The sequence below is a fragment of the Lathamus discolor genome, chromosome 1 (assembly GCF_037157495.1).
Source record: "Lathamus discolor isolate bLatDis1 chromosome 1, bLatDis1.hap1, whole genome shotgun sequence".
In the NCBI taxonomy this organism is placed as follows: Eukaryota; Metazoa; Chordata; class Aves; order Psittaciformes; family Psittacidae; genus Lathamus; species Lathamus discolor.
The window spans coordinates 4947869-4972001 of NC_088884.1; the positions used below are offsets into that span (position 1 = coordinate 4947869).

The 24133-nt window shown below is 46.1% G+C and overlaps 1 protein-coding gene across 1 annotated transcript in view; it reads right to left on the reverse strand.

The window, feature by feature from the left end:
* PLXNA4 (plexin A4) overlaps window positions 1-24133 on the reverse strand; it is a 450672-nt gene that overhangs the window by 228265 nt on the left and 198274 nt on the right. The window contains exon 3 of the mRNA XM_065672631.1: window positions 18216-18347. Coding sequence (XP_065528703.1) covers window positions 18216-18347 — 132 coding nt within the window. The remainder of the gene's footprint in view (window positions 1-18215; window positions 18348-24133) is intronic.

Here is a 24133-nt window from a genome sequence, read left to right on the forward strand (position 1 = left end):
GCATCAGCACTGTACGAGTGAAGAAAGCACATTTTCACCCTGCTTTAATACGCCTCCTTTCCGGCTTCCCTTCCTGGGCTGTCATGCAGGAATAAGATGTCAGGAGCTGCTTGGAAAGACTGAAAGGGACAGTTCCCCTCCTCCCCACTCAGGCTGTGAATGCAAGGCTAATTTTATTAGCCCAGCCACTCCATTATCCAAATAGCCCCTCGCCAGCCTCCCAATGCACTTGCAGATGCATTAGTGTAATGGTGTCGTTCACTGCCAAACACATGCTGCCTTCCATACCAGATGTGCTCCCCAGGCAGATAAGGTGATTCTTCTGGTTTCGTGCATATAAATATGTAGAAAAGTATATACTGGAGTATCCAAAGCTGTCAGCAACTTCATAGAATCATAAAATCATAGAATCAACTGGGCTGATTTACCTTTAATACCACCATGTCCAACCTTTGCCCCAAAACAGAAGGTTTTGAGCGCACAGAGAGGTTACAGAACAAGGCTCATGTTTTGTAGCATCCTTTGAGGTCCTGCATAAGCATGGACATGTGTTTACAAAATGCTGCATGCTGTTTCATTTTATGACACTTAGGCGATGAGCTTTATCATTTGTGAATGTTTGCAGCGAGACAAAAATAAGCCTGACTCCTTGCTTTGCTGTCTTCTTTCAAGCTGGAGGAGGAGGGATGTAACTCAGAGGAGTACCAGGTAATACCTGTGTGACATAGAATCACAGAATCATAGAATAGTCAGGGTTGGAAGGACCTTAAGATCACCCAATTCCAAACCCCCTGCCATGGGCAGGGACACCTCACACTAAACCATCCCACCCAAGGCTCTGTCCAACCTGGCCTTGAACTCTGCCAGGGATGGAGCCTTCACAACTTCCCTAAGCAACCCATTCCAGTGCCTCAGCACCCTCACAGTAAAGAACATTATCATCTCTAACAAACCATTCTATGACTCTATGACATGGCTTTCCTCTTGACCTTTGACCTGGCGTGATCATTACAGCAGATTCATGTATGTGCAGTAGGTCCAGGTTTTCTGTGTGTCCTGTATATGATGAACTCATGCCTTATGCTTCCAGTCACCCACATCATCTCACAACTAACCTGTTGCTTGATAGGGAAAATACAGATGAGGCCCTTAGTGACATGGTTTAGTGGTGGACTTGGCAGTCCTGGAGTAAAGGTTGAACTTGATGATCCTAAAGGACTGGAGCACCTCCCATATGAAGACAGGCTGAGTAAGTTTGGCCTGTTCATCCTGGAGAAGAGAAGGCTGCATGGAGACCTCATAGCAGCCTTCCAGTACCTGAAGGGGGCCTATAGGGATGCTGGGGAGAGACTATTAGGGACTGTAGTGATAGGACAAGGGGTAATGGATTAAAACTTAAACAGAGGAAGTTCAGGTTAGATATAAGGAAGAAGTTCTTTACTGTAAGGGTGGTGAGGCACTGGAATGGGGTGCCCAAGGAAGTTGTGAATGCTCCATCCCTTGTGGTGTTCCAGGCCAGGTTGGACAGAGCCTTGGGTGACATGGTTTAGTGTGAGGTGTCCCTGCCTATGGCAGGGAGTTGGAACTGGATGATCTTAAGGTACTTTCTAACCCTAACTATTCTATGATTCTGTGATACTATGATTCTATGATTTTATGAAATGGAAGGTATCTCCTGCCACTAGAATAACTCATTCACCCACAGCAGGCTCTCAGTCTGACCCAAAACAGGGAGGGTTTAGCTAGAGAAAATGCTCTAGCCTTTCTTTTAAGACATCACTAAGAGGCTAATAAATAACTACATCAGGTCTGTGTTACACATGACCATCCTTGTGGCCAGCAGCAGAAAAAGCAGCATCCTCAGCTAAAAGCAAATCACAGAGCCAGAATAAATCTTTTTCTCCCCCAGATGAAGCACTAAATTCAGGGTGACTTTTCACTTGGTGAAATTAAAAGAATTAAATTAGTATCTTGGAGGGGAAGGATGGCAGAAAAAAACATAAAGAAATGCAAGCAAAGAAAGAAGAAAATTGTCCCATTGAAATACATGGGATATTTCCAGGGACCTGACCTCGCTGAGCAAGAAAAGCAGGAAAGAAGCGTAGTACTTTTCTAGGACCCTGGGGGCAAAGCTGTCAATGCCAAAATAGTCCCTTTGCTTTAAGAGAAAATGATTCAAAACTGCAGTTCTTTATCACGTGTAAATTCTCTTTCCTTCTCCTAAAGAATTGCGCAAGGCAGCCAAGACAAGCACAAACTCATACATACATCAAACACATTCAGTTTTCAAAAGCTCTTTTTGCACCACAACCACTACTGTTGTTCCTCTACACAGAAAGAACAACACTCCAAAGCTATCTGAGCACTGACAACAGGGGCAAAGAGTCTGCAAATTGTTGCTTGTGTAAATTTTGGGCCACAATCAGTAGTAGGTGGATTGATTGTCAGTTCAAACAGAAAGTCTAGGAAGGAGAAAGGGGGAGTAGGGGGAGCCTACGAGCACTTTTGTGTGTTTAGCTATGAAAATTAATGAAAACAAATGATCAGAAAGCAATAAATGGATCTGCAGACACCCTGATGAAGGAATGCTGCTACGCTGTTTACACATCTAATGTTTGGTTTGAGACTCCGCAATCTCTGCAGGATGCTCCAGTGCATATGGTGTTGTCACTGCATTTCTTTTTCCTTTTCAATTTATTGATCCAGGATAAAAAAAGTGTCCCTGAAGTCCTAGGTTGCTTTTCAGAGGTTTTCTTTGTTGGGAGGAGGTGATGCACCTAATACAAACAGTATTTGGATGCACAGAGGTGGATACACTTCTGATACCTAAAGAGGAGGAGGAGACACCAGCAGGTTGTGAAACCCAGAGAAACCACATTGATGTGTTGATGTCCATTGCATTAGCAAATAGAGAATCTTCATGGTGGGATAGCTGCAACAGGTTGTACTCCTTCAAGGCTGTTTCCACATTATCAAATAGAACAGTCCAAGGACCCTTCTAAAGCCTCACTGGCAAATAGCAGTGTCTACATCCTTCCTAATTCTTTTTTCTTTTCCTTTTTCCTGAAGTTCATAGAATCACAGAATCCCAGGCTGGTTTGGGTTGGAAAAGACCTGCCATGAGCACGGACACCTTCCACTGGAGCAGCTTGCTCCAAGCCCCTGTGTCCAACCTGGCCTTGAGCACTGCCAGGGATGGGGCAGCCACAGCTTCTCTGGGCACCCTGTGCCAGCGCCTCAGCACCCTCACAGGGAAGAGCTTCTACCTAAGAGCTCATCTCAGTCTCCCCTCTGGCAGGTTAAAGCCATTCCCCCTTGTCTTGTCATTGCATGTGTCCCTGCTGCCCCAGGGACCAGTCCTGCCTGTGACATTCCCAAGCCTTGCCTCAGAATTGCCTAGACGAATCCTACCTGGCACAAAGTAAACCCACAGCAGGAACCATACTAATAATATTCCATGGTGCTCCTGGTGGCGTTCAGCTGGCCCTGTTTATGTGGAGATTTCAGCATAGCCCAGGAGATGAGCACATGAAGGTAAGGGCAGCATCCTCCTGTGACAACCACTGCTTGGGCAGCACCACTGACAGGTCAGGAGAACATCACAGCTGACCTTCCCAGCACTTCCTAGACCTCTTGCTTCACAGACACTTGTCATGCATCATGCAGACATGAGATCCTTGTGGACAAGCACATGCTCTAGGTGGCTAACAGGCAGCTATCCTTGAAGCATGGACTGACACCTCTAAGGATGCCAGTGCATCCACAGACAGCCTTAACCAGAGGATGCTGCTAGTTCAGCAACTCCACTGTGCAGAGCAAGGCTGCTACAATGAGCTGTGTCACAGAGTCGTAGAATCATAGAACCACATAATGGTTTAGGTTGGAAGAGACCTCAAAGTTCATCCAGTTCCAACTCCTGCCATGGGTAAGGACACCTTCCATTGGACCAGGTTGCTCCAAGCCCCTCCCAACCTGACCTGGACAACATGTACCCACTCTTCTCCTGTGCTACTCCTGTTTACGAGATAGACATCAGCTGTTAATCAATATTTCAAATGTTTAATTAGGAGTAGAAACTAAAAACATTAAATGTTCAGGCTGACAGCTTGCAATAGCTCCTGTCCTGTGAAGTAGGATGAAGACTTTGAACCTACCTACACAAATCACATAACACTGTGTTTTACTACTCTGTGAAGTTGTATCTGTACTGGTAAATGTAATGTGCCCTACATTACTCTCTGGTTGTAAGGCCAGTGAGTACAGGATAGCAGATGTACACATCATTAAACTCTCTTAGCCTGCAAATGGAGCAGCTGCAACCAAACTGCCCCTCAGAAACAGGCTTGAACCACGTCCAGCACTGTCTGGGAGTCAGCTCACCAGCCCCATGGTGAGGATTTGCCAAGTGCCATTACGCCAATTTAATGGATGAGACAATCTACCTCCAGCGCCTGGTCATGCTCCCTAGCACTGGTACAGCTGTAAGCTAAAGTCCACTTGGCTGCCAGTTCATTGCTTGCAGGAAAGCCATGATTAAAGGGAAGTAGCAACTGCAGATGAAGATAATCCTTCCTTCACTCCCAGGTATGGTCCTGAGCTCCAGCCATGAACCAGGGCAGTAAATTGGCCAGCTTTAAGCACAAACCAAACCAAAAGCAAACCCCAATCACAATATTGTTTTTTCCACTGTCATCAGTTTAGAAGCACAAGTGAAAGACCTGGGAAGGAATACCACAGATTTGTATTGGCACAGGAGGTGAGGTATCATCAACCCACAACCTGAAGAAGATGATGTTCTCCCTAACAGGGCCCCTACTTGCCTCCTTGGTGGGGCACAAAGTGCTAGTTTTTCAGATGAGCATCACAGGAGGTGTTTTTGTCTTTGCCAAGATGGACTGTGCAGAGATTAGGTGGATTTTCCCAAAGGTGCAAACTCAACCTTGGGAAAGATGCTGACTATAGGGAGAAGTAATTAGTGATGGATAGCATTTTCACCAAGGCCATTAGCTTGGAAAGAAAAGCAAACCTGCAGCATTCTCAGCTAGAAAGAAAAGCAAACCTCTGACATGCTCCACATTCCTTCCCGGCATTTTCCTGCCTCCTGACAGCATCCCAACGACCCCCTTGAAGCCCCCACTGCTGCCTGTCAAGTGCAGCTTCTCGTCTCATTGGGGACTGGCATTTCCAATCAATTAGACATGTCACCACTGGATTTCTCTGCTAATTACTGGAGTTTATTATGTCTAGAGCCAGGTTAAATGCAGAATTCCTGAGGTCAAATGGGGTCAGCCAGACAATCAGTTCCACATTTTCCCTAGCAAAAGAGACCACCACAATTAGTCACTGACAATAGGTATGTAATGACCAACCTGACAGTCCATGGCCTGAGGTGGAAGGCTCAGGGATAGAAAATGCTCTTGGAAAGAGATAGGAAGGCTCTCCAACAATGTCCAGGAATGGTTTAGGTTTATTCCCTGCTCAGTCTGGATGAGAGAGTAAGAGAGCTGACATCTACAGGCACAGGCCACACTGAAGCATTTGGTCTCATTGCCAGAGACTGTTCTATGTTTTATTGCTTTTATTAGCATAGCTCCTGGGAAGAAAAGATACTTTGTCCTGATGGAGGCCAGGTCAAGGCAAACATCAGCCTGTCTCCTTTGTCGCAGTGCTCTGTGAATACAACATCAATTCTGTGAATCATCCTGGAGTTCATAGTCCATCAAAACACATTGTTTCTGGTGTGATGACCCTCCATCAGAGATTATAAGGATAGGAAAAGGGGGAATGGCTTTAACCTGCCAGAGGGGAGATTGGGATGAGCTCCTAGGCAGAAGCTCTTCCCTGTGAGGGTGCTGAGGCGCTGGCACAGGGTGCCCAGAGAAGCTGTGGCTGCCCCATCCCTGGCAGTGCTCAAGGCCAGGTTGGACACAGGGGCTTGGAGCAAGCTGCTCTAGTGGAAGGTGTCCCTGCCCATGGCAGGGGTTGGAGCTGGATGAGCTTTAAGGTCCCTTCCAACACAAACCAGGCTGGGATTCTATGATGGTATGAGGAAACACATGGGTGGCCTTTGCTGTTTGGGACAGAAACTACTGACACATGAACTTCCGAAGAAGATTTCTTCCACAGAAAGCTTTCCAAATGATAACATAGGAGCAGGGATCTTGTACAAGTACTTTGTACAAATACAAATACTGTCTTTCATCCTAAAGAAATCCAAAAGACTTTACAAGTTCATAAACACATCACAAAAGCATCCATGGATCCACCTTCTCAGAGGAGGGACACAAGAAAGGATATTTAGGTAGGAGTTCAGGAGTAGAGGAAAAGGAGTGAATTCATCAGGTAAATTAAAGGGAGTCAGAATGACGTGGAAAGTGCTAGCATCTGACAGCAGAACTAAGAGTTTAAGCACCACTATTTCAAAAGGTCCCAGTCTTGACTTGACTCTTATTCAGGCAATGACACATAGGGCATTTGTCAGAGAAAACTGTCCTGTCTGTGTACAACACCCACTGAATGGGCACACAAACACCCGCTGATTTATTCACGCAGCCTCCTGCACTGATTTTTCTGTCGCCCCAGATATTCCCAACTACCCAAACCCCTTGGTCTTGCTACCTTTATCATGTAGACACAAACATAAGTGTGAGCCTGGACTCTAGGAAGGTCATTACAGCACAGAGTGTCTTCGCAAGTCGAACTGTCCATAAGTGGTTAAGCAGGTCAAGCCTACCCTACAAACAGACAGATATACATACCCTATACAACATATAGGTTGACCAAGTGCTTGGTTTGCTGGTTCAAAATATCTTTCAAAAGGATAAAAGCAAAGCAAGATGGACTGAATTAGGTCTCCAGGATTCCCATCACTTCCTCATCCAGTTAGGAAATAAAAGAAGAAAATAACGTTCAGGGTAATTGAGTACAATCTCATAGTGGAAAATCACAGAAACTGGGTGAAAAAAACCCAATCCCTGAAAAAAAAAAAACCACCTTGGAAAAACCTTTAACAATATGAATCAAAAATTTCTTTTTACTAGATAAGAACATAAAAGCCAGTTTGCCTTTCAAGGGCAGGTTCTGGAATGGATTGCATTTTCCTGTTCCTACTACACACACACCTATGATGATATTGGCTATATCAAGTGATATAAAGTGCTGAAAGATGTTTAGCAGGAGCCTGAAGGAAGAAAGACTGAAAGCTGTGAGTGAAGAAGACACAGCAAGTTCTGGAACACTTAAACAAGTTCTCCCTGAGTCTGACAACGAAATGCTTATTAATCCTCACTAACAAGGAGCATGCTTTGGAGTTTTGGAGCATGGAAAACAGAAAACGCATTAGAAAATGATAACTCTGTGCACTTATGTTGTATGGAAAAGCCCCAAGAGAGCAAATACTTGCTTTTAAGAAAGTAATAAGATACATGAGCCTGTGATGGAAACAACTTTTGAAGCTTATTTAAAAAGCAGTAATTAAGAGAATGGTCTCTGACAGCCACTGGGCACCGATCCGGGAAAGCACTTGAGCAAGTGTTTGATTTAAAAGCTTAAACCCAAGAGGTATGGAAGTGCCTATACCTCTGAGCCAGGGTCTCCGTGTAGCCCAAATCCTCCCTCCCTGGGAGCACCAGTGCCCACGCTGGCCTGGAGTGGAATACCAAAGCAAGGGGATGATTAACAACTGGTGCTTTCAAGTGACCTGCAAATGTAAGATCAGTGTGAGGCAGCGGAGAGGAGGAGACATGGCTGTCACTGAGATTGGAGCAGACAGATGTTTAATGGAGTCCAGGATTACAGATCTGCCAGGCTTCACATGTAATCACCAGCTTCTTAGGTTTCCTCTTTCTTCTCCCCTTCTTCTGGGTCTATTACAGGGTCAGAGGCTGGGGGAAGGGAAGATGGGGATTTTCAGATTGCCAGTTAAATTCCCTGAGATGCCCTTAATATCCTGACCTCTTCCCAGCTGAAACCACAACCTACCAATCTGGCAAGGAGACGGGAATGGATTTTTGGTGCTTAAAACAAGAGGAGCAATGCATTTAACTCCACAGATCCACCTCCTTTCCCCAGACAGCACGGTAGCAGCCTGTGTTCGACTCAGAAAGGCCACACCACAGAGGAACAGCACCGCAATCGATAGAGCCAAATGACCTGCACACTGTGTGCCAGGCAGAGCTGTGCCCTAGGGGACACGTCTGCATGGCTTCCCACCCGTCACCCGCTCCCAAGGATCAATAGTCCCTGTTGCTTCCACCCAGGGAATGACTTCACAAATGCTTTCTGCATTTATGAGCATTGCTCACTATTTCCTCCAGTCTTACACATTCTTTGTCTTCTGTGCAAGGTAGAGGGGAGTTATTACTTTAGAAAGTAATAGTGTAAAAGCAAGTGAAAGAAGAGCCTGATGAATTAGAAGGACCAGTGTTCCCATTTAAAAACACGGGGGACAGGAGTGGAGTTAGACTGAATCACCCACCTCATTCCTCCTGTCATGGCTGCAGGCAACCCCTTACAACTGTGTCCATCACATGGATACCTTAAGACAAGGAGTCCCAAAGATGAATGAAACCATCTTCTACAGGAAAACAGCACTGTCTAAAGCTTTTGTGCATACTGCACTGCCTCTTTGAGCAGCCTGTGGAAGGAAGCATCCTGGCATGGGAGTGACTCTTTGGCAAGCAAGGAGATGAATGCTGACATTAGGCATTGCTGAAGTTCAAGCCAAATGCAGATGCACAGATGGCAGTGTGAAAGCCAGAGTTCTACCCACAAACATTGGACACGTAGAGGAGGGCATAAGTGTAGAGTTTAGGCACAAATATGCCACCACTGTGACTAACCAGTCCTTTCATGAGAAAGACTGTACCAGGCACTAACTTGTGTTAATGTATCTATGTGGACATAAGTGCATCCCAGATACCGGCCCAGGGGTGACTGGGAGACTCAGCATGGATGCGCTTACCTGTCATAGGCATGTGACATGACCAAGGATGTGTCACTCAGCCCCCTCTGCTCATCAGCTTTAGAACGTCACCAGCAGTGCTCCAACGCAGAGGGTGGTTATATGAGTTCACATCTTGACAGCAAGCAGGGTTTAGACTCTATCCATGGTTAAGATACATGTATTCAAAGTATTTGAGCAGTTGCAATGATACACTCCTCCCCAGCTGGATCCCAGTGATAAATGCAATGCGCATGAAGAGAAGTAATTTCTCTGAGAGAGGGTTCTGGAATGGATAAGCACGAAGCAAAGGGATACCGACCTGAATTAGAATCACAGCATAGCTAGGATTGGAAAGGACCTCAAGATCATCCAGTTCCAACCCCGCTGCCATGGGCAGGGACACCTCTCACTAAACCATCCCACCCAAGGCTTCATCCAACCTGGCCTTGAACACTGCCAGGGATGGAGCACTCACAACCTCCCTGGGCAACCCATTCCAGTGCCTCACCACCCTAACAGGAAATAACATCCTCCTTCTATCCAATCTAAACTTCCCCTGTTTCAGTTTTAACCCGTTACCCCTTGTCCTGTCACTACAGTCCCTAACGAAGAGTCCATCCCCAGCATCCCTATAGGCCCCCTTCAGATACTGGATGGCTGCTATGAGGTCTCCATGCAGCCTTCTCTTCTTCAGGCTGAACAGCCCCAACTTCCATGTCAGCGACAAAGATGTTAAACAAGACTGGTCCCAACACCGATCCCTGAGGGACACCACTCATTACCGGTTTCCAGCCGGACATCGAGCCATTGACCACAACTCTTTGTGTGCGGCCATCCAGCCAGTTCTTTATCCACCGAGTGGTCCATCCATCAAACTGATGTCTCTCCAATTTAGAGACAAGGATGTCATGTGGGACAGTGTCGAACGCTTTGCGCAAGTCCAGGTACATGACATGAACTGCTCTACTCCTGTCCATCAATTCTGTAGCCCCATCATAGAAGGCCACCAAATTGGTCAGGCAGGATTCCCCCTTAGTGAAGCCATGCTGGCTGTCACCAAGCACCTTGCTGTTTTTCATGGGCCTTAGCATGCCTTCCAGGAGAATGTGCTCCAAGATGTTGCCAGGCACAGAGGTGAGACTGACTGGTCTGTAATTCCCTGGCTCATCCATTTTCCCCTTCTTGAAAAGGGGGCTCATATTTCCCTTATTCCAGTTGTCAGGAACTTCACCTGACTGCCATGATTTTTCAAATGTGATGGACAGAGGCTTAGCAACTTCCTTCATCAGCTGCTTCAGGACCCATGGATGGATTTCATCAGGACCCATGGACTTGTGCACATTCAGGTTCTTAAGATGCTCTCGAGTCAGATCCTCTCCTACAGTGGGCCTGGGGTCTTCATTCTCACAGTGCCTGCGTCTGCCTTCCAAGAGTCGGGTGGTGTGGTCGGAGCATTTGCCAGCAAAGACTGAGGCAAAGAAGTCATTAACAGCCTCAGCCTTCTCCAAATCCAGGGTAAATACATTCCACATTAAATCGTTCCTTCCAGTGCAAGACTATCAAAATGCTCCGAGATGTCCCCTCTACACAGCTTGGGCTTGTACACATTCCTCTGGCTGGCATCAAGAAAGCTATAACTTGATGTCATCCTCAGGTTGGCTACAAAGGGGAGAACAACTCTCTCAAGAGAGATCTCCATTACATACAACAGAGCTCAGAGTAGTTAACAGAGCAAAAGTCCCTCTGAACTTTGGGATCCAGCAAAGCTTTCCAGCTCTGAGCAGGGCATGCACACCAGCCTCAGGTGATAGGAGAGCTGAGTTTTCTACAGCAAGTGCCAGGAAAGCTCCAAAAGAGGTCCTGGTCTTGGGAATACCTGTATCTTCAGGACACATGGTGTTATAATGGTTTGACCTCAGCTGTACAAGGAATTTGTGAGCAAGGTGGGACATGAGTCTAAGTCTCCCAAATCCTGGACAAATCCTGGCTCAGCCACAAACCTTTCTCCTTTCTCCCCTTTTCTCATTTCCAATGCACTTACTATAGTACTTGTTTTAGGGCAAAGTGGGGCACTTAAATATAGCATCAAATTGGCTTTAAAAAGCATTTCCAAAGCATAAAAAGAGCTTAATTCAAGTGTGAAAAGCCTAAGGCTGAGGGACAATTGGAGATGAAATTCCAGATGCCCACGTATCTCATGGGATGGAGACAGCCCACAGAAGAATTTCTTCCTTTGCCATAAACGGCTCATTTGGGACACCTCCAACACCTTGAATTGGTTCCTCACTTCCTCACTCCAGCTTCCTGAGTTACTTACATCCCTGCTGGAACACACAACCAACCCAGCAGGAAGTTAATCGAGGTTAACCCACCTACCCCTTTATTTATCCGACAGCTTCTTCCTCCTGGGATACCCATGTACGAGCAACAAACAAGTTAAAATCCAGCTAAATGATGACTTTCTGCAGTAATATGCCTTGTGCTGATAAAGAATCAGTTCCAAAGAGTCAGCAGCACAATGTGCTGCAGTTTTGCTGGTGGGCCAAACAGCCTTTTTCATTCTTGGCTGCAAAACACAGGCACTCGCACAGTGTCTTTTCCATCCTTAGCTGAGCATCCATGCAGGATTTTCTATCTCTGCAGTCATTTCTCAGAAGGCATCTGACCTTATTTAGCAGGCCCTTAATTAGATGAATGCAAATGCAAGGGGAGAGTGGAGTTCGGTCTCTGATATTACTGAGGGCAATGAGAGGTATTTTTGGGGCAGGAAAGAACAGGCAAAGAGAACCGAAGTTGCTTTTGCTGCCAACTTGGATTAACTGAACTCTAGGAACTGTTCTTCCCGATCTGTTTTGTGCATGGAAGCCAAAGAGCAGGGTAGCTGGGTGAAGAAATGGGCAGTTTAGAGTCCTCTTCTTTTGAGGATATAAAGAGAGCCTAACATGATGCATCTTTGCAAAGAGAATGTATATTTTAACTCTTGATTTGGGCATTTTAGAAGATCTGATGACCCTGATCTTATCTAGGATGTCAGGCTGGTTTAGGAGCAGACAATTACTCCAAGGAAGAGGCTACATGAGGCTCTTAGTGACATGCATTAGTGGTGGACTTGGCAATTCTGGGGTAAAAATTGGACTTGATGATCTTAAAGGTCTTCTCCAACCTGGTTGATTCTATGCTGCCAGCTCCCTTCCTTCCCGGCTTTCAGAAGATGAACAGTGGAGACCTGCAGAAGACCTGACCATCTCCAAAGGCTAAATGTATACAAGGTGGCTATCTTTCACACTGTCCACAGTAGCCCTTTCAACAGATTGACAGTCAATACTCAAGAGCCTACATGACAGCAGAGTCAAATGATAGAAATCTGCAAGAACAGTGCCAAAATCTACAATTTCTCATAGAACCATAGAATGGTTTGGTTTTGAAAGAACCTTAAGATCATCCCATTCCAACCCCCTGCCATGGGCTGGGACATCTCACACTGGACCATATCACCCAAGACTCCATCCAACCTGGCCTTGAACACTGCCAGGGATGGAGCATTTACCACTTCTTTGGGAAACCTGTTGAGTGCCTCAGCACTCTCACAGGGAAGAACTTCTTCCTTATATCTAACCTAAACTTCCTCTGTTTAAGTTTGAACTCATCACCCCTTATCCTATCACTACAGTCTCTGATGAAGAGTCTCTCCCAGCAACTTTGTAGGCTCCCTTCAGATACTGGAAGGCTGCTATTTTTAACTGCTGCAGCTTTTAACTCCCCAGGTCAAAAAGTCACACCTATTAGACAATCTCAGCTTTCCATTTTCAAACAAGATCATTGCTGTCTTTTCTGGTTCTGGCCCAATGATGAAAAACATGTTCTGCACCCAACCTGATGGCTCACATACAAACAAATGCAAATGAAAAGGAAAGAAACCTCTTGAGTTATTAATAAACCTTGTGATATTGAGCCAGTGTTTCTGGGGACAGCCTCAAACTGAGAGTCCTTTGGAAACAGCCACTCCAAACCAAACAGTTAATGCTAATGGCTATCTTGTGCAAAGCCCACATTTGGAGAAATTAAGCTATAATTAAAGTCAATTTATTAATGATTGCTTTAACTAATTTATAGGATAACATAAGCAGCAGACAAGATTTTAATCAGTGGTCATGAAATCAGAAGGAAACTAGCCAGTCCCCACCTCTTTTGCAGCTAATTTGCACACAATCATTCTGTGTGCAGATAGTGACTCAGCTGCAAAGGGAAGAAGAAGAAATCTCAGGAGACAAATAGGTATAAACCTTCCCTGTTTTAATGAGAAACAGACACAGAAAGTCCAAAAAGAGCCTGTCAACATGATTTGCAATACTTAATTCTTCCCAAATGCGCTTTCTTCCATGCTTTAGTTGAAGTACATATTTATTTGATATTTCATTGGCAAAGTTTGAAAGAGCCCCCCCCGCAAATACCTATCTACTTCTGCTATGCATGACCCTACCAGGCTCACCTCCGCCACACTGTAATGGTTTTAGGGAATGATAGCACTGTACAGATGTGATTTATTCTCAGATCATGGATGACTTTGTGCTAGTTACAGGGAAGAAACACACTTTTCCACTGGAGCGTGGAGCTGAATCACCTGCATGAAACAAACTCTCCTGCACAGGAACAGCAAATCTCCTTCCTTGAATCAAACACAGGGTTACTTATACACTGATTGTAGAACAAAGTCTTCCCCAGCCATTAGTAAACCAAAAGTAGGAGGCAGCTGAAAGCCTTGGGAACTTAGTAATAGGAAGTTGGAGCTTCTTGTTGTTTGCCTTCTGGGTTTTGAGCCTTTAAGTTCATTTTCTCTAGCTCTTTCCTTTGATCCCTCTATATGAAAGGGAAAAGCTGAGATCCTCCTGTCTTGGAATTGCTTCTACATGCTGCGTCAGCTTTGCAAAACAGCTAACACTGGGAGAGACCAAGGAGTCCAAAAGAGATGTTTAGGGTAGTAGAGGTGACCTTTTAAATGCTAGTCTAAAGCCACAACAGGAAAATCAGCATCCTGCACCTCCTGGTGTGTAGAGCCGGGCTGTGTGTGAATGCCAACACTTAAGCATCAAGAAAGCAAGGAAGCATGGTCAGCCAGCAGTGTGGGAGCAGATGGAAGAGGAGGGAGCAAAGGAACAGGGATGCCAGGGGTAGAGGAGTGATAGAAAAGCAAGTTAAAGCCTGCAAATGAGAGGACAGGGCCATAAAGAGGGATGGAATCAGAAAGAGAGGTAGGGATAGTGAGAAAGAGGTGAAAGAAGCATCACAATCCCTGCAGAGAGCTCCAGCGAGCTTGTAGGCTCCAGCTTCTCAATTGAGAGGGGGAAGAAATTCATAGAGGGAGTTAGAGGAGGAAGAGGGAGCTGAGAAGGCATGTGCATGTGTGGTGAGGAACAGAGGAGATGCAGACAATCCTTCCCCTGCTCCTTCAGCAACATCTCACATCTGCTCCTCATCCCTTAGATCAGCACATGAGACAGAGGCCCCACAGTGTCTGCACACCAGAAACACAACAGGGAAAAGAAACAGCCCAAGCCTCCAATGTACCCATATCCCTGAGATCACCAGGGAACACCTCAATAAAGGGACAAGTGCTATTCAAACAGGTAAGTAAGGAAATCGCACCCCAGAAGGGTTCTCTCTTTCCTCTTCCAGGCAAGACCCCTGTTCAGTGTGAAACAACATCCAGCTTGCACCTCATTTGGAGCCTTTGTGAAGGCTGGGGCTAAACGACAGATTTCCTGATAAATCATGACGTATCCCATGCATGCATCAACCCTTCTTCTCTCTGTCAGCAGGGACTTGAAACACGTTTGCACTTGAAAGACACATGCGTGCACCTCGGTGAAATAATGGACCAGTGTGTCTCTGGGTTTCAATGACAAATCTTCCCATCTCTCTCATTCAGTCCATCTCCCTATAAAATATGTATTTGTATATAATAGAGCCCCTCTGATGGTGAAATGCTGTTGCATCCTGCTCGTGAGAGCATGGCCTGTCTGATTAAAGTGCTGCTTGTCACCTCTCAGCATTGAGAGGAGCTCCAAGGGAGGACCTGTTTCAGCCACAGACCACATCTGGACCTAAACTCCCTGGACTCCTCATTCCCTTTGGAGCTCAGGGAGTTCAGCTCCAGATGAAAACCCCCATGTACAAACCAAGGACCCCCTGATGCACTGAGGAAAGTACTCCCATGCAGATGTTGACCTTCAAAAAGCCAGGGGTTATATTCTTTTGGCAGCACGTGAAAGTCTCTTCTTGTAGCCAGATTTATAGTGACAGCTTTTTGATGGTGTTTCAAATTAAAGTGTGCCTTGCTGAGCTGAGGCCAAATACCAAATGCAGATAGTCGGGGGCATGGCAAGAGCAATGCTTGTTGGGACTGCCAAAGCCATGATAGGACTGGGATAAGCTGGAGAAACTGGCTTCATCACTGGGGCTTCCAGTTGCGAATTGATGAGTGATGGAGCCAAGGCTCTTAAAATTAATGGAGCAGCTACACCAAACAGAATCACTCTTACCCCTGCGGCACAGCCAGGATTGAGCCCAGCAGACAGAGGGAGAAGAAAACTTCTCCTTCCCTAGGGAGAGGACCAGTCCTGGTGTCTGCCTGCCTTTGGAAAGGTCAGGTCAAGCCATCACGCTCCTGTCCCTCATCTCCATAGACCTCATAATACCAGGGGATTTGTGTGGGCAGTGAAGAACTCTGATATGTCAGATCTTCATCCGCTTATTCAAAGAACTGTATGACATGGCTTGGATACATGGATATATGGATATATAGTTCTATGGATATATGCTAGGGAGTATATATCCCAATGGATGGGATACAGGCTCCCCAAGGCCAGCCTGCACTCCTCCACCCTGTTCATGGTCCTGTTTCCAGCAAAGGAGTCCTGAGCCCACTCTCAGCCACTGAAGCCTTACAAATGTTAATTCATTCTAGCGCTTGAAGCGGATCGTATCACAAGCACACAGTTAGTGACTGGATTGCCACAAACGCAGCCTTGTCATTCACATTGCTTGCTATGTCAAAGATAAAATCAGAGGTGGGCAAAGGCTTTTGTAGTGTTGAGTGTTTCACAAAACAGGATCAGATTTTAAATAAGAAGTCCGTGCCCTTTTCACTAACCTGTCTCATACAAACACCCTTGAGCTTCAAAGATGAGTAGGGGGAAATGGTTGAACAAATTACGGGGGACTCACTGAGTTCTCTATAGGGCTCAGTCAACATTTTGTAGCCCTAAAATAACCTGCTTACGCTTCTGCTTCAGAACAGCCAACCACAAAACGAATCTGCTCACGTTGTAATGGTCAGTAAAGTGCAGGTACTCTATTTAACAGCAAGAATACATTATTGGAAGTCCCTGGAGGAAAACCAAATTGCTCTCCTTGTTCCAGATTTCATTTTTTAAAGGAAATGAGTGAATGAACAGTGCTGTCCCACTGTCCTTTCCTAAGGAGAACCGAGACAGCTCCTTGGTGTGATGAGAGCAACCAGCCCAAGGGAGCCAAACGTCTCATCTATGTAAATCTGAAGGGCGGAAAGGTGGTGGTATCTGAGGTGACCTGTTGCCAAATGGGACTGCACAAATAGGACACTGAGCAAATCAGCGAATTGATTATTGGTGTGTTGCCATGCCAATGGCTTTGACCATGCAAGGAACCCTGTTCTAATCTAAGTAAAGAAAAAAAGACCCACATAATAAAAGAATGAGGAAAAGGGACAGGGGTTTGACTGCAGTCACACAGGAGCTCGCAAGCATCACCTGCCCCCAGCTTCCCACTCCATCCCAACAGGTGACTGGGACTGTTTTCAGTTCAGCACTGGAGGTGACATCCCATCCTTGCCCAGCTTGGAGCAGATGAGAAAGCAATCCCAGCTCTGTCGTTACATCCTTTCTCGGGTCTTATTGCCAACTCAGCCTCTTTAATAAGAAGAAGGTACAGAGTTTCTTCCCCCCTACTCCAAATATCCATACAAATACCCACAGCTTAGGGGGAGAGTTGGAGACATCACAGAGGCACAAAACTTTTATAATAAAGTGGTTCAAGCAGAAGAAATGACAGTCATAGACTGGAAACTACAATCCCTCTACTTTGTATGGGGAGAAGAACAACCAGCCTGCCACATATGAGCTGCAGGACCACAGCAACCCTGCTGAACACCTCCCTCCAAAACCCACATGTACTCCTGTCTTATAATCCAGGAGAAAACTCCTAGCTTAAGTAAAGGCCAATCATTTCAGTGTTAGCCACAGCCTGGAAAACAGCCATCTGAAGAGGATATGAGGAGGAACATGTAGGCATCCTCCAGGCAATTCATGAAGCCAATAGGAAGAATATGAAGTGGTGTTTTGTGTTTGGTGCCACTTACTTGATCCAAGGTCAGGTGGGTAATACTTCCTCAATGAATATTGAACTCTAACGTATGGGTGAACGTCACAGTTGGACTGGTGGCTTCCACTGAAGTTGCACTGTAGGGCACCTGCTATCACCCTACCACAACCCCTTATTGCTCCCTTTTTTATATGGATCTAAAGCTCCTCATGAACATACATGAATCAACCAGGCATGATAATTCAAGTAGCCCTGTATGTCCAGCAGACTAACTACATACAAGGGATTTCTTCATGCAAAACTAGCTCCTCCTCCCACTCTAAGCATCAAACTTCCTAAGGCCAAGCACTCTGCTGAAATTAGCCAAACTTCTATGTTGAACACCCAGATTGGTCCTTCCCTGGCATCTGCCTGTTAGTATTTTCAATACTACTACTGAATAACACACCAGGAACGTCATACCAAACTTGGCCTGCACCCTGGCAGGCAGCATCCTACACTCTTGATCACTGTGTCTCAAAGAGGCTTCATGTTCTCCAAATACTCCAGGTGATGCCAAGTGATTCAGCGTTGTTAAACTTCTCCATATCTGTGGCAGATGTCAACACAGTTTGAATGGGGGTGGAGAGCAATGTGGTACGCAGCAGATGCAATAGCAGCTCCTTGTCATGGAGCCAGTAGAACGTGTACTGCATAAAGCAGCACTGGGGGTGGTTTCTGCCCCCTTAGTTCTCTGCCCCAGAGATGCCCTCAAAAACTGCATCATTGTATAAATACAATGGTTTCTAAGGACAAGTCATCATGAGATCAACAATAGAGCACATCTTTGTAGTAACCATATTTACTCACAGAACATCATGTGCAATTCTGATGTCCATAGCATGAACCACAATGAACTGACAGGGTTTCTTACCTGCTTCTCAGACATGATGTAGAGGTGTTCATGATCCACTGAGAAAGCCATATCTCGCAGTATGGGACCAGTATCCACCACCTGCACGATCTCATACTCCACTGTGTTCTTGGTGGTGCCATCCACACGGATCTGCAGAGCGAAAACAGGCAAAGAACATGACTATTTTTCCTCTTGCCATGGAGATGTATAACAATAATTGGAGAAATGTACTCTAGTCCATGTCATTTGGAAAACAACCAAAAGTGAACCTTTCCCCTGCATCCTCACTTATGGATAAAGCAGGTTTAACTGCTGGTCCCATAAACAGGAAAGCACTGCAGAGGAACAATCCAGACCCTGCTCACATTTATCTGGCACTGTCACCATGTTACTGTAATTGCCTGGACAAATCTACTGAGCTGAAAATGATGGCACAAAAGGCAGAATTTGTAGTGATGATAAGCAGAAGATAAAGAAACACAAAGAATCTGCAGGACTGACTCACTCAGATGATATTATTGTTCCTATTGCTAATATTCCATAGGGCAATATATTATTGCGGATTGAACAATCCAACACAGGCTATTTCTCTCGTTTATTATATATATCAGATATTGAAATCAGTCCTGCACAAATATGGCACCTTATGATTCAAGACATATCTCATAACAGGGTGTCACTTAGGAACATCAATAACCGGAATTAAGAGAAAGAACAGGACGCAGAGTCTCACTCTATCCCCGACAGTGACCCAGAGAAAATGCATAAAATACCAGAGTTTTCCTGTCTAAACCAAACTTCTAGAGATCTGGCTCAAAAGCAGCTGGAGAAGGTTCGTAATCCCTTTCAATCTGTAATTTCAGTTCAGGATAATAGAATCATAGAATAGTTAGGGTTGGAAAGGACCTTAAAGTTCATCCAGATCCAACCCCCTGCCATGGGCAGGGACACCTCACACTAGACCATGTTATCCAAGGCTCTGTCCAAACCTGGCCTTGAACACTGCCAGGGATGGAGCATTTACCACTTCTTCAGGCACCCTATGCCAGCGCCTCAGCACCCTCACAGTAAAGAACTTCTTCCTTAAATCTAACCTGAACTTCCCCTGTTTCAGCTTAAACCATCACCCCTTGTCCTATCACTACAGTCCCTGAGGATAATCTAGCTGTCAGGTCCTTCTCGATCTTGTGAGGTCCTGTACTTCAACAAACCCATGGCTGTGTGTTTCAGACTTGCAGTCACATTCTTTATCTCCCTTGCTATATTTTCAACGTGTTTCCTTTCACTTCTATCCTTCAGAAACACAGCACCTTTCCCTGGAAGAAACTACGCTGTAGTAGATCAGCTTCATGCTCCACATCATGATCTCAACACTTTCCAGACCAAAGGCTCACACCTGGGGTTTTTACTTGAGCAGTTTGATAGCTGAGCTAAAAGCACCCTTCCCACCCAAAGGAAATAATAAGCTGTGGAGAACTTATGGTACCAAGACCTATTCCCACTGTTCTCTGGCACAGTCCGTGAGCTTGTTCCTTCTGTATCAACCTTTCAGCCAAGAAACTGAGTGTAAATTGCTTCTGTATTATAAAGGCAAAAAGAAAGGAAAAGATGGAATGACAAAGGGTCTGGAAAGCCAGTATGAGCAAAGAGCAGCAATGATATACAAGATTTGTAGCATATTCTTATACACCACCTGCTATACGACAACAAAGAAATCTTATTCCCCAAGGAAAGACAGGGGAAATGAGGCAGAGAGGAGTTAAAGGGGCTCCTTGTGACAGCAGAGGGTATGGAGGATGTTCAGGGATGCTCAGCTCCTATGTGTTACCCATTAAACTTCACAGAAGTGGGTGCATGTGCAGGCATCGGCTTTTGGCCTGGTCAAATGACACCAGAAGACCTGCAGTTAGTTTGTCATCTTGATGGATCTGGCAATGACAGCAACACATGTCACAACATCAACACACCAGGCGGTCAGAGCCTGAAGCCCAGCACTGGGCACCCATGCCTCCCACTGCCCCTCACTGGCTAGGAGGAAAGGGCTCGCTTGTGTCCAAGGTCCTTAATGGATGAATTCAGCTCCTCAGGGCCTCTCTTTTTGAGAGTGGACACTGATGTGATTCAGCCATAAGGTCAAGAGCAAAGAGGCCAACAGGCTCAGGATGAGCTATCGCCCTCAAGACAGTCAAGAGAAAGGAAGGAGATAGAAGAGCTGCAGGCTGAGAAACAGAGAAGTCTCCCTGTTGGGTCTCTACCCACGGCATCTCAAATGCCCCCATAGCAGGAGCCTTTCCTATTTCCCACGGAGACTTCCCTGTGCCATATTCTCACTTTCAGGGAGCAACGCTGAGCTTCGCCTGCTGCTTCAGCTCTGCTCAGCTCCCCCCCGTCCCTCGAGGCTGCTCGTCCCCATCAGAGGTCTGCAGAAGATCCTCGCTCTCACTGTGCTAAACAAACCTCCCATCTCTGCTGCTTTGACCTTGATTTCGCAGCATCGCCAGGGTCAGATCTGCAGGCTGCTAGATATGTAAGCAGCCAATTATCACCCCAGGGCTCAGTCACCGTCTTCAGCCTTTGCCAGGCCCCATTAAAGGAGGAAGAGCTCAGAGATGGAAGAGGCAGGCTGGAGGCATAGGCAGCTGGAGTTAACAAACCGTTCAGACAGGAGGCACAGCTTCCCCCCCCCAGGGATCTCCCCTATGCATTTGGTGCAGGTAAAAGATTGCAGAGGTTTCTCACCAGGCAAGCAGAGCTACTTGGAAGTGATTTAACAGCTATTGCTGGCCTAATTGCCTGCAAAAAGTCATTATTTTGCAGAGGGGGAGGAAGGAACAGGGCTCATTCCACCCTACATGTGCAAACAGACACACGTGCGCTCATGCACGCACAGTACAATAAGTACAGAAACCTCTCTCTTTAGTTAAAGCTAAGAGAAAAGATAGTTCAGAAGAAGACCAGAAAGTGTGGCAGACATTAACAGACCCTGTGCCAGCAAAGAGGTGATTATTGGAGCTTGCAGACAAATGTCTGGCCCTTAACTCCAGCCATCCCTTTACCTGTCTTGAATTCTAGCTTACTTATGTTCAACCCCAGGCACAGACCCCAGAGTATCTTCACCTTCCCAGCATTCTTCACAGTCCTGAGCATCAAACAACACAACAGCAGTCTCTCTTTGAGAGGGATTTATTCCTGGCTCCCAGGCACCCATTAGAACCAGGGCAAAATAATCAAAAGAAGAATCTGTGAAGGGGAAATGAGAAGATTCCCATCGAAACCTGCAAGTGATCACCACTAAAGCAGGGACACAGATACAATCTCTATTCAGAAAGCTCCCAAAGCTGCCAATTGCAGGGAATTTGGAGCACGCACCAGCAGTTTGCTCTGTTCCTGCTCTTCTTTGCTGGCATGAGCCACAAGCCCCATGTGGAGCTGGTGTCCTCGCATAGATATGAGTCTTCTTTGGATGAAGTATGGGTATTCTTATATTCAAGATGGTTCTATCAGGCTGTGGAATTAGAGCCTGACTGACAGTCCAGATGTGATTTCTCCTTGAAACTGCCTGTGAACCATGAGCACCTCTCTAAGGCAAGAGAAGAGGGGGCAAGAAGTGATGGTGATAACTCCAGGACCATACATGAGTTTCAAAGTGATCAGTCTGCTACGACCACTAGTAACAGATGTGTACACTGCTCCACAAACATGCTCATCACCTCCACATCAGTCCTGGACACACCTTGGACCACAAGATGCTCTCTACTCAGCACCAGAAGCTCCACTGCCCTGCTTTAACCCAACACACACGTGCGGAGCTCCCCAGGACAAACACTTTCAGGCTGCACGTTAATCCTGCTTCTTGGACAGCTGAATTCACTGGGCTTCATGCTGCAATGCTGGCTGCTATTAAAACACCAGCATGATGCTTCCCGAAGGTCAACTACCAGGGGACCTATTCTGGCAGCTGTTTGTTTGTTTGTCTGAACATTATCTAGGTCTGGCTGTTTATTTACATCCATTGAAGTAGCAGACAATAAATATCCTCTCCCAGTAGCAAACAGATGCTTGCACTCGAATATTCTGGCTACAGCTGACTTCAAAACGATCTCCTTAATGAGCAAACAACACTATTAATCTTTAAAGACACAGGCTCCGGCCTTCCCTGAGCTTCTATACTGGCCACGGCTAGCCCCAGAGGCATCCTGGCAAGCAGCCCATGGGGCTGGTAGATGAAAGAAGGTAAAGGATACCTTCCATCACTCGACTGGTGCTTTTCAGCATTATCTCCTGGCTGCTGTGGGGTCTGCAGGAGGGTGATGCTTGAGTCTCCCAGGCAGGCTGGTGGCAGATGCCTCAATCACACTTCTAAGAGGGAGATGGGGTCATACAGTTATTGAAGAGAAGGGAACAATAAACCCCTCCAAGTCATGGGCATGAGCTCAAAAGCATAAAGGGAAAGCAGTGGGGTTGGAGGACAAACGAATTGGTGCTATCAAGCACTTGGCCCCATTGCTGGAAAATAAACCATGATCATGGCAAAAAGTAGATATCTTTAAGGTCACCAACAGAGAGACTTCCAGACTGGAGCATCAATCCTGTTGCGCAGTCTGAGAGGACTACATACCTCTGTTAGCCTGTTATTCCTCCACTAAGCTGGATGGGGACAGTCTCTTTTGGAAAGGCTCATTGTGCAGTGGAGGTTAGGTGAGAAAGAGTTGAAATGACCAAGCATGCCAGCAGCAGAGATGGGAAAAGCTCTCCCAAACAATATACCTATGTTATCAAATAGCATAGCGTAACGGGGGTTATCTGTAAAGGGACACTGTTTCTGCTAAAATCCAGCATTCATACTAGGTGTACTTCAGGAGCTTTACTTCAGACCTATCAAAGACTCACCCCAAAGACTGAATCAGTGTTTGGAGCCTGTTAACATCATCCAGTTTTGTTTTATCCAGGAAAAATCCAGTTCATACACTTTAAGACAGCTCTGCTGTATAAATCACAGCAAACGAAGCACAGACAACTAATTGTCTTCAGATTCACTTCAGAAACACACTCCTGAACCAGGTCTCCTTCTGCCACCTTAATTTTATTTTACTGTCCCGTATTAGACTGGTCCCTGGCAGCAAAAGAATGGCTCATTTCCGTTGTGCCTATTGAGCTCATCTGTTTCCTACTCTTCTAAAACCATCACCTCCAGCCCAGAGCATCATTCCTGGCTCACCAGTGTCAAAACAAGACCTCTCTCCATTAATATCTCTTTATAAAGCACTTGAAACCCACCCTGGACTCCCGAAAGCCTGGCTGGGATCAGGATCAGGCTGGATGGCCAGGCAGGCAGCAGGAGCAGATGCTGGTTTGATAATAGTAATTACAAATAATTAAATGAATAACTAAGTGGAAGAGGAGCTTGGTGAACCACAGCTCACTCAGTCAACCCATCCCTCCCCTCCACTCTGCTTTTGTGCAGCGCCAGCAGCCCTGGCTGGTGAAGGTAAAGGGGATTTATCATCGCCATCCCAGTGCTTGCAGCCAGTTTACCAGCAGTTCCTGCTCAAGTCTTGCTGGTGGCTTATTTATTTTTTTGCCCATGCAATAGCCCCATTTCCCTAGAGCAGGGATTAAATGGTTGCCAGACCTGGCAGGACAAGCTTCATCCTCCCCATACCCTGCAGCATCCCTCCTTTGTCCTCCCTGCCTCTCCTTCTCCCAGGGCTTCCCACTGAAATCACCACCATTACTTCTTGCTATTGGATTAAGGATCTGCAAACATCATTTCTAGGAGATCCAAGCAGTCCTGGAGCCTGGTACATCAATCCAGACTGCTCTGAGCAGTGCCCAGCCACAGCCTTACGACCGCACAGGGGCCTCTAATACTTCATTGCTTTTCCAATATTAGTTCCTCCCTTTTTGATGGTCCTAATGTCCCCCAGTGGATGCTG